Source organism: Parasteatoda tepidariorum, chromosome 8 (assembly GCF_043381705.1).
Source record: "Parasteatoda tepidariorum isolate YZ-2023 chromosome 8, CAS_Ptep_4.0, whole genome shotgun sequence".
NCBI classification, from domain to species: Eukaryota; Metazoa; Arthropoda; class Arachnida; order Araneae; family Theridiidae; genus Parasteatoda; species Parasteatoda tepidariorum.
In genome coordinates this window covers 4,059,774-4,071,696 of record NC_092211.1, presented here as the reverse complement: position 1 = coordinate 4,071,696, position 11,923 = coordinate 4,059,774, and the positions used below count along the sequence as shown (strand labels likewise).

The 11,923-nt window shown below is 34.3% G+C and overlaps 1 protein-coding gene across 2 annotated transcripts in view; it reads right to left on the bottom strand.

Moving 5' to 3' along the window:
* Window positions 1-6,259: 6,259 nt before the first annotated feature.
* LOC139426332 (membrane-associated guanylate kinase, WW and PDZ domain-containing protein 1-like) overlaps window positions 6,260-11,923 on the bottom strand; it is a 75,715-nt gene continuing 70,051 nt past the window's right edge. The window contains exon 4 of one of the 2 annotated variants that reach the window (XM_071184663.1): window positions 6,260-6,906. In XM_071184663.1, the coding sequence (XP_071040764.1) occupies window positions 6,767-6,906 (140 nt within the window). In that variant the 3' untranslated portion in view covers window positions 6,260-6,766. The remainder of the gene's footprint in view (window positions 6,907-11,923) is intronic. The other variant, XM_071184662.1, reaches the window with a different exon arrangement.

The window sequence follows — 11,923 nt, the reverse complement described above, 5'->3', positions numbered from 1 at the left end:
GCTGAAAAACCAGCCCAGGGCGCTGCAAAAGGAACGATAGCAAAACAGGTCTTAGGATGTCGTCGACGTACCGCTGTGCAGTAAGTGTACCTCTAATGACGACCAAAGGGGTCCGGCTGTCAAAGGAAATGGCACCCCAGACCATAATGCCTTGTTGAGGGCCGGTGTGGCGTGCAATAGTGAAGGCAGGATCCCCCCTCTGCGTCTCCAAAAGACATCTTCGATGATCGTCAGGACACAGTTGGAAGCGGGATTCGTCGCTAAAGACTATACTTCCCCAGTCAGTAGTCCCCTTGCTGCCAGGCTAACCGAGGGATGGTTTTCCTCTGCATGTAACGCAAACATGGGGGTTAGTTCCATCAAAAAATGTCCTCCGAGAAGGCAGAATTCCCCTTGTTTTCTGGTTCAAAATCAGAAGAGATTAGGCAGGTGAGCATGAGTAGTCCTTCTTGGATTGGCTTTTCAACGACATTTATAAAATATCATTCCTCAAAATGAATAGATTTTATTCACGTCCTTTTATGTTGCTTGAAAATTACATGTAAAATACAACAATAATTGATTGCTGCATGTGTTTCATGTAAAGCGTTAATGAAGTTCAACTGAATTATTATTTTGTCTTTCTAGTGTAATATTTTATCGATTATAGCATTTATAATCTGCATATTTTTTTTTTTACTATTCTCTGTTCTCTTATAACTGAATTTATGTTCTCTGATTTTTATATTTTCCTGTTATTTATTAGTGAGTTAGGAATAATAACATAAAAATTCGAATAATTAGGAATAATTAGTGTGTCTACTGTTATGGAAACAGTGCATTTCAAGGAGGGTAGCTGCACTCCAGGTCTGACCGAAGAAAGAGAACCCCAAGAAGAGAAGACCCTAAACAGTGACCCCTACTTGAAATAGTTATACCCAAATCACCGCCACGGGTCTAGATGAATGGCTAGGGAAGTTTTTACTTTAGACAAAGTATAGGTGGCTTTACGTTATTAGATTAAGCAAAACACATCCCATCAAAACAGGGTTGGCAAGGTTTAGGACAGAATGGATTAATTCACGGTTTAAATCCCTGTTTAAACCGTCCTGTCCAAAACCCTTTTACTCAAATTATGTCACAATTTTATCTGAACAATATTTAAGAGGTAAAATAAACATAGAACTAATAACACATTGATAGTTAAATATACTAGAGAATATTTGTTCTTAAAAGTATAATGTTTTATCAATATTGTTTGACTCTTCATCTTAAACAAAGGAAGATTAATCAGTAATCAAGTTCAATTGGTCCTCTCATTTAATAGTACACAACTGAAGTTTGGCCTTGCCATACATGTAAGATATTAGGGACTAAGTGCTTGGTTCGTCATAAACAGATTTATTTATCTATAGTACTATTCAAAAATACTTTTATTTCATTCATGTTCAATTGTTTTATCATAGCGGTGATACATCACCAGTGCCAGTAACTGATGTTATGCCCTTCAAAACTGTTAATACATTTTTCAGTTATTTTGTATTTTCAATTTAAACTAATATATTTATATTTAAAAACATTTTTTTTTAAAATAGATGTCTTTTTTATCATCCTGTGATGCAGAAATTATAACATTTTTTTAAAAAAATATTGTGAAAAATAAAAGGTTAATTTTTGAACAAATTTAGTATTTTTTTTAAGAAAAATTATTATTTTTTAATATTGCCATATTTATCCTTATGCAAAAATATTATTTATCAGTATTAAAAGCATATTTATATTTAAAGGATTAGATATTCACTTTTGTTGTTCAATGAATTGTGGAGCTTCAAAAATTATAAACCTTTTCCTATTATATTATATTATTTTCTTTTAATAAGTTATAGTAAATTGTATAAAAAATATCAAATATTTATTGATACATGTAATTATTATGTGTACAATGGTTACACCTATAGAATTTTTACCTTTTACCAAAGTTCAATGTTTTGGACACTTTAAGACAGTTTTACTCAGTTTAGGACAGTTTTACTCAGTTTAGGACAGTAAAACCACCGTCCTGTCCAAAACCAGTTTAGGACGTCCAAAACCCCAACCCTGCATCAAAATAAAGGCTAACTGTATTCAATGCTGTTGCTCATAATATTTAATACTGATCCTATATTTAATACTGATTATCTATCATAAAAAATGTGTAATTGGCACGAAATTTACTCATAAGATACTCTACCAACACAGGAGTCAATTTGATATTTATTAAAACTGCACCCAGTATAGCCCAAAATTAAACATCATTGGTGTCAATAATAAAATGAAGATTTTTTTTACAGATTTCTGTTACGTACATTTTCATGATTAACTTTGCTTATTTTTTTAAATTTAAATTAATATCTATTAATTTTAAGCATCATTGACGTAATAATTGTTGATCGACATTACATTAAACGAAATCAGTAACATTTTTCCATTAATTTTGCCTTATAGCTTATTATTTCACTTCAATTAGTAATTAGCCATAAATAATTACAGGGTATTTGCTACATTTTAAATTCATGACTTTCCACGACATATTCCAAGAATTTTTCATGACTTAACGAAGTTACTATATTCTCCGAAAAAAACACAATCAATTTAAAAGATATATAATAACATTCATTGAAATGATAGGTATATCCAAAAACTGTTACACTCTGCATCTTTATATTTATGGATTTTAAATTTAAAAAACAGAGTAAAGAAAAAGTTGAAACAATAAAATAGCTGAAAAAAATACAAAAGCAAATAATTTTTTCTTCTTTTTTTCTGCAGAATTATATTCTAAAGATAATCGGAACCAAGGATTCACCGGAAAAGAAAGAAATATTCTTGATTTTGTTGTTCTTCCTTCGGAATAAAAAAAAAAATTCGCAAATGACTGGCATGCGTCAGCTAGAATTTTAAATTTATAAAATAAAATAAAAAAATAATAACAAAATTCTGAAATCACAGAAGTTAAAAAGATAACTCGCTCTAAAAATGATGTTTTTTTTCTTTCGTTTTTTGAAAGAACTCCATCATTTTGAAAGAACATGATAAAAACATTTTATATTTTAACCAAATATGACTGCAAGTGGGGATTTTGTTAAAAATTCAGATATTCGGAACATTGGGGGGAAGGGGTAAATTTCAATTTAAAAATCAGATTCTTCAGCGACCTAAATTCATGACTTTCCTGATTTAAGAAAGAAAAAAAAAAGAAAATTTAAAATCATGACATTTCGTGACACATTTTGTTTAATATCGAAATTCATGACTTTCCAGGTGCGCAGATTGGCGTCAATAATAACGTTGGTGTTATCTTTATTGCTTATCCTCAACGAATTAGTTCCATTTCTCCATTCTTCATAGAACAAAACGTATTATTTCTTTTATTTCAATTAACGTTGACTTTAAATTATTTAGTATCATTAAAACACGTTGCGTGACTATACACAAAATAAACACGTGGTTTCAGATAAATTGGGCTAAGTCATGCCGCACTATGATAACCAGGCAAAACGAATAAAAAATAATTAAATATTACAGAAATTAATAACTTTTTATTGATTAGCTAGCACTACCTGGCCAATTATGGCACCATCTTTAAAATATTTGACAAAACTGGATTGTGTATAATTTATTTTAAAACAATGGCTTCCAATGAGAAAATTCTTTTTGTTTTTAAAAAAAAAAAGTCAAAAATTGTTCGTATTTTCAGACACCTAATTCTATATTTTCCTCGGATCCTTTTGCTTACGGCTGATCTGATGGTTTCAGAATTAGAAGATTATCGATACTTAGAATTAATTATTTCACCGTCGTTGAACAGCCAATATTTTTTGGGATTCGCAGCCTTGTCATTTTAAACCCAATACAGAAGACAAGGGAACTCGTTGAACAGGTATTGAGAAAAATTTGCCTCTTTTTGATAGAACTTACCCACCCGCCTTTGCGTTACACGGAGAGGAAACTCACAAAAACCTTCCCATGATCCGTCTACCACTGAGGATATTTTAGGTCAGCACTGTGGTCGGTGTGAGCCGGATTCGTCTCGACCCGGGATTCGAACCCGGTTCACCTTATGGGAAAATGAATTATTAAAATTATACTCAATAGGAAGTAAACTAGTAATTCTTCGGGTCAGTTAAATGGTAAAAGTCGATGTGCAAAACTTCGTTATACCCAATTGATTAGGATTCGGACACGTTTTTGGAAGAATAACTCTAATCAGTAGGGTTCGTAAAAATATGTTATTACACACAAACAACATTAAAGACGTTAAACGAAATAAATACAATACTAAATCGTTGACGTATCTCATCAACGTCAATCGAATTTTTGAGCTTTCCAGATAAAAACTATTCTAGAAGGTTCAACATTTTTGATGACATTTAAAATAAGATATGGAGCGATTCAAGTTACAAAATAATCTGTTGAATTTGAAGTTGGATGAAGGCAATTATTCATAATAAACAAACTAAGACCGAAAATAGAATCAATTGTCATGATAGTTTTATTTTCTCCAGTGCTTTTAATTATTTTTATTTCTATTTGTTGGAAATATATCACTAAATTGCGTTGAATGATATCTTATTTAATCTTTGATTCATTTCCCCCCTATTCTAAATTTGGTGTTCAAACTTCCCACTTTGTGACCTATTGTTAGCATTGTACAGTCAAACCCCGCTATAGTGAACACGGCTTATAGTGAACTCCCGGATATTGTGAACGAAATGCTCGGTCCCGTGCCTTGCTATACACGCATAATGTTATTTTTAGTGGGTATAGTAAACCAAAAAAGTGAGGAAGTTGGATATAATGAACTTTTTTTCTGTCTTCGACTGATTCCCCCCCCTCCCCCATTTTCTTTGTAATAATTTTGAAATTTCTACTTCAAAATAAATACATATACCAATTTTTAAAGCCATCTATAGAAACTGCTTTCATGTGCTCGAATGGCAGGTTGAACAGGTTTAAAAAGCGGAATAAGAGAAATTCAGAAAAAATTATCTGAGAGTCGGGAAGTGTTTCCATGTCTGATGTTGAGGATTGCTCATCAGCTAATTTTTATTTGTACGCAAGACGAAGAGTGATGAAAAATAACACATTTTTTGCTACTGCATAATATTTTTCAGTCATTAATATGAATATAATGTAATAAAAGGGCGGAGTTTAGGAACCATTAGTGAAATTGCCTGCGTAACGGATATAGTGAACTACCGGTTCACTATAGCGAGATTTCACTGTACTAACCACTTTGCTTAACCCTTCATTTAATCACTACTTTCGGCCATAATTTGTTTTTTAATCATATCCAAATATATGTACACTTAAATATTTCAACCCATTATCTATTTTAATAAATAAATAAATTTACTTTAATTCACACCTAATATTAAATGTAACAATAATTCCTTCATGAACCATTATATTTTTGATAGTAACCATCATGTAGGAACTGATGTGCCAACACAAGAATAGTTTGGATGGTTTGTCCATGTTGAACCAATCAGTAATTTCCACCATAGTTTCTTAGAAGTTGGAACGATCATGAGCCATCACAATGTAGGGACTGATTTATGATGGTTCAACATTAAACACAAATTGCTTTGATGGTATATACCAACAAGAATTCCCATTGAACTATCATGAAAATGTATAGTTGAAACCATCATGGTCCATGAGAATGAAACTTCTCCTGATGGTTAACCAGCATTTGCATTAAAATAGCACCATGAATGCATAATGGAAAAAGTTGGATGATGGTGACCATAAAATGATGTTGGACCATCACAAATCTCACTGAAACCAACATAAACCATCAAAACGTTTTGATGGAACCATCAAGATTTTTGACTTCGTCTCGTCGCACAGTGGACTGATCGTAAAGACACGTTCCAAGTAGAACACCTAAGTCATACATCTATGCCTGCATAGGGACCGAGGGTGTGCGGTATCGATCTTCGTTAAACAGTTCCATGGTAAATAAAATATTTGTAGAGCAGTTTTAATGTTCGATTCGAATTCCATTTTAACCATTCTTATTTTTACGATTTATAGGATATTAATAACAGGGTATGGTGCAAATCGAAAAAATAAAAAAAGATCGAATGGAATTCGAATAGGACAACTAAATTGCTCTACTAATATTTCATTTTAATATTTAACAAATATATCCTCCCGTTAGGTGCTTACGTATATAGTGGGAGGCCATTCAAATATTTACGTAATAATTGAATATTTACGTGTCTTTACGTAATAATTCAAATATTTACAAATCAATATCTCTGGGTGTACTGGACTGGAGATCGATCGTTTTCTGAATCAGGTCAAAATTACGATCTGTGGATGAATGAATGGGTCCGCCCTATAAACGGGAGAGACAGAAGTCAAATTGTTGGCCATAGATGGCAACACTGGAAAACAAGAACAATCACACCCCCTCTGCCTAAACAGGCATACGTCAACAACAACAGCACCAAAAGGGAGACAATTATTATTTTGGGATAGGGGGAGGAGGGACACGAGCAATTCCGCGACGCGGTCGTAAAAGTGATAAGATAATGGGTTGGACGTCCGACTAACCGTCTGAGGTTTTCCTCTCCATGTAACGCAAAGGCGGGTTAGTTCCGTCAAAAAGTCCTCCACGAAGGGAAATTTCTCCCGGATAGCATGGTAGGTGGGGCACCATGCCGAAGAGACCCGGTAAATGGTAACCGATGCGCGTTAAATCTGTCGGGTCACGAAGTCCTCCATGACAGATGCTCTGTTAAAATAGAATGAAATGAGAGTTGTTTACCTGATGGATGTGGGAGATGACCTCTGTGTGAGTACAGTTGTCGAGTGACCTTCCATTGACCTCAAGAATTTCATCGCCCACCTCCAAATCCGCACGATCGGCAGGAGATCCTGAAAACACACAAAAACGAATTCTTATCGAAAGAGAACGTGTGAAGAGGAGTAGATCTTTTAAACTGAACATAGTTCTTAAAGGAAATAAAATATTTGTTAAAATTAAATAGGAAAAATATAATAAATATTGGGATTCATATAGAACCCTCCCTTTCACTTTAAAAATGCCAGCCATGAAGTTTCAAATACTCAAAATGGTTCAAAAACTGGCCTCCTTTTTAATATCCCATATAGAATTTATTTGCGACGACATTTTAACCTGTGTCTGTTTAGAACAGTGGGTTCCTCTTTTTATAGTTAAAACCCCCAAGTTAAGAACTGCATATATGTATAAAAATTACAAAAACATTTTGTTGAAGAACTGAAATTATATCTTTTGTTTTAAATAAATTAATGACTTGGATAAACGTGATAAGATTTTAAGAGTGTATTTATGTCCGGCTCGTGAGCACTAATCATTTATTTATTTATTTTTATTTTTTTTTGTGATGAGGTTCATTAAAGGCACTGAAACTGAGAGAACAATAAATATCCTATTCCCAAGTTTGTTTATACAGAAAAAGTTTTGCAACAAACGCAGTTTTACGATTTTCGTTTTGATTAAATTTAATTGTTCATCTTGTAGTTNTTTCAAATTAGTTTCGTTAAGTTCGGCAAATGTACTGAAAATAGCCAGAAAACCTCGGTATCTTTCTACCATTGCCGGAGTACCGTCAGTAGCTACAGAAATGATATTAGTCAAGGGTATAGCTTTTAATTCAGTCAATAGCGTTTCACCTTTCGTATCGCTTTCCAAACATTTAGCAAATAACAATTTTTGGTAATCTTACAAAAGCTAAAAGTAAAACCTTCATTTCCTGGATAAGTGGACTCGTTAAGCTGTATAGCCAATTCAGATATATTTAAGTACTCACATAAAGAATTTTCTACTCACTGAGATATTTTGTCAATCCTTCTTTGTACATTATTATTACTCCATGGAATTCTTTTTACAATGTTAAAATCTGGTTTGTGCAACCCGGTGAGTATTATCTCACTTACAGCTAGTAAAATAAGTTCTTCAATAGTGTGAGTACTATTTCCTGGTGAAGAAATAAAGACATATTCAACACTGTATTTTCGGCGTTTTTTCTTCGACTCATTCATACTGTTATCTCTTAAAAAGGGACCAAAAGATATAGGAAAATTTGTAAATCAACTGTTTAATTTGTAACAAACCACTGTTAATAATTATAAGCACCCACCTTTATTTATAGTTAACTTAGGACGGAAAAATTGCTACCATTTTATTTATCTTCATTTCCATAATAATAAAAACCAATCACACAATTTTATTATTTTATATTAAACCTCACGCGGACCCCCTGACGTTGTTCAGGGACCCCTAAATCAGTTTTCATTTTTCACGCACCACCTGAATGGTACCATGGAACGGTGGGGGTCCATATGGACCACTTTGGGAAAACACTGGTTTAGAAGAACCTTCACATAATATCTTTTCATAAAAACGGACCCCCTTCACAAAATAATTTATCTTTTAATCAGATCCTTCACAAATTTGTTTATCTCCATTATTGTTTTGTTAATTGAATAAACCCTTCCGGAGGGGGGGGGAAGAAAGACAGATGTAAACAAACTAAGTTTTGTGTTCGGCAGACGCTTCTGCCATAATTCGTCCGAAATGAATATTCTGCATTCAGCAGTATAGGCTACCAAATATCTGTATGTTGCATCTCTCATTTAGTAGCAGCAATCGCTGTTTATTTTATTTAATTAATTTTTTCTAATTATAATTTTACAATGTTGAGCATAATCTTGTATCTACTTACAATTTAAAAACTCCTTGAAAAAAGTTTTTTAGCAATAATAAATACACCTGAATTTGCAATAAAAAAAGTTTGAAATACACCGGGATGTTTAAAAACCACGTTTAAATCAATAACTGCCGAAAATACAATCGAAACATTACGTAGATGTACGATACTATCGGCTTAAATAGAGTACGTCAAAAAGGAATTATCTAAATGCATGATTCAAATATTACGTGTAAATTTCTGCAGAAAAGTAAATCTTTTTTTTTACTTATCTAAAGAAAAATCGTTCTGCAAGAACTTTGTAACGTTCTGCGACTATGTCATCGCGATTCTGCCACGGGGGGGGTTNGGGGGGGGGGGGGGTAGTGCTTATATACAGGGTATCTGCTACATTTCAGGTTTTCAAATTCATGACTCATTCCAAGAATTTTTCATGACTTAACGAAGTTACTATTTTCTCCGAAAAAAACACAACAATCAATTTAAAAGAAGGCATTATAATAACATTAACAGAAATGATAGGTATAACCAAAACAGTTACACTCTGCATCTTTATTGGAGAAGGCTAATATTTTCTGGAACAGGTATTTTTCACCTGTTATTTAATCGTACCTGTTATAAAAATAACAGGTTACTTAGAAAGGCCTGTTCCAAAATACTAGGCAAACAATTATCTTGCCAAAAATGTATTGCTTGGCCACCGTAAGCGCATATATATATTGTAAAAATGAAGAATGGCAACAGCGGTTATGTTTTAGTTTCAGTTTCGATTTTGTGATGTAAACATTATTATTTTGTAGAATAATACGATATGTACGTGAACGTAGTAAGTTACGAGTGTACTTAAACTCATGTTTGTGAAAATTGCAACACCATGAAGGACTTACGCGAGTGAACTGAAATTTTCAGGAAGTGCAAAGTAGAGCATGATATGCAAATGATTAGAATTTCAGACCCGTAGCGCATGCGTAAGCTGAGCAACGCCCTCTGAACGGCTGATGGAACCGAATAAATAGACGGCTGTAGCAAAGCGAGTATGGTAATCGGTGGTTATCTGCTAGTGGTAAACGTTAGCTCAGACGTTATTCATGCCTCTTCGACGAAAGAGAGCGAGATTTCAACAACTTACGGAGTTTAAACGGGGAGAATCATCGGCCTTCGTTAAGCAGGATTATCGTATCGTGCAGTAGCCGCTCGTGAGCAGCGTAAGAGCAGCACAGTGATGCGTGTTTGAAAGCAGTTGATGGACGAGTGTCGGACAATTTAGAAATGCGGAAGTGGACCCCGAAATGTCACGTCAGCTCGCGATGATAGACACCTGTTCGGCGTTGCGCTAACGGACCGTGCGGCTCCCTCTAGACTACAGGCAGCACAGTGGTCAATATCTACAGGTGTTTCATTGTGTGCTTTATCAATTCGTAGACGTCTGCTGCAGCGTGGACTGTGCGCAAGGACGCCTTTATACAGGATCCCCCTCACGCTAAACCGTAGCCGCCTGCGGCTGCAATGGGCCAACCAGCACAGGGACTGGCTTGCTGATTGGCAGCGTGTCGTGTTTTCTGACGAATCTCGCTTCAATTTGTGGTACCATTATTGCCGCATTCGTGTCAGACGCTATGCCGGTGAACGCCATCTTCCGGTATGCGTTATCGAACGCCACAGTGGGCGAACACCCGGAGTTATGGTCTGGGGAGCCATAGCATATCATAGACGATCTCAATTGCTTCGAATTGTGGGTACTCTGAACAGCAACCGGTACATCAGTGAAGTTCTAATGACCCAAACTCTTCCCTTCCTTCAAGCCTTGCCAGGTGTTGTATTTCAACAGGACAATGCCCGCCCTCATATTGCTAGGACTGTTCAATCCTTCCTTGTATCGCGACAGGTACAACTTCTTCCTTGGCCAGCGTATTCCCCGGATATGTCGCCGATTGAACATGTCTGGGATTTCGTTGGTCGGCGTGTCGCTCGTAATCCTCGTCCTGTTGCTTCTACTGACGAACTTTGGGTACGCATACAAACAGTATGGAATTCTCTTCCTCAGACAGACATTCAAAATTTGCCTGACTCAATGCCACGTCGTGTAGCAGCACTTATTGCGGAGCGTGGTGGTTACACAAAATACTGATTTCGATCTCTTGTTACTGTTTGTTTGCTTTGAAAGTTTTATCATTTATTTGTACCACTACCACTCAACCGTGTATTAAATTTCATTCAATTATGACGAATCCTTCATGGTGTTGCAATTTTCACAAACAGGAGTTTATATTATCAATAAATATTGTTTTTATTTTCTATGAAGATTTTATTAATGTTAATTCAGCAACATTCGAAGCCAACACACGCTATATCGAAACAGCCTGTTATTTTTTCACAGCCTAGTATTTTGCAACAGCCGATATTTTGTCACAGGCTAGTATTTTGGAACAGGCAGTATTTTGTCACAGCCTAGTATTTTGGAACAGGTAAAGCAGGTTAGTATTTTTGAACAAATTTCTATTCAGGAATAGGCAAGAATTTTGTGATAGCTTTGCCTACTATTTTGCAGGTTAAGTTTATTTGTAAGAATGTCGCCCCTGCCCTTTTGATGCTCGGGCATATGGGGGGGGAGGGGGCGGTTGCTTATAATTGCATTTTCCTTGTTTGAATTTTTTTTTCCTGCGATGTAAAAAGTTGAAGCATTTAAATATTTTTCCTAATTTTTTGATATTGATACATATTTTCTACATGTAAAAATTTTCTACAAAATAAGAGTCTTATTGTCTCATTTCTTCTCTCCTAAGTCTTACTCTCTCTCTTTCACCTTTTTTTTTCTTTCTTTTTTTAAGACAATAAATATTTTAACTTTTTATTTCCTTATAAGAAGGATGTGTTAAAATTGTTAAAACTATATTTAGTATGCGAATTCAAACTATATTTAAACACTTTATTTTCTTTGTATCAAACACTATATTTTTTCTCCCAATCTTTATCCTTTTTTACATCTACTTAAATATGCTGAACTTATGACGAAGCATGAAAGGTAGTACAATAGTACTGAGAAGATGAAGGGTAGTAGAATAATATGTAAATATTTTTTAAGCAAAATATTTTATGAATGTGATTTAATAATGAAGCTTAGTTATAAAGTTTTAAGGGGCATTAAATTTATATATTTTATACATTTAATGAAAAAGTCAGAATATTTTGTTTGAAATAGT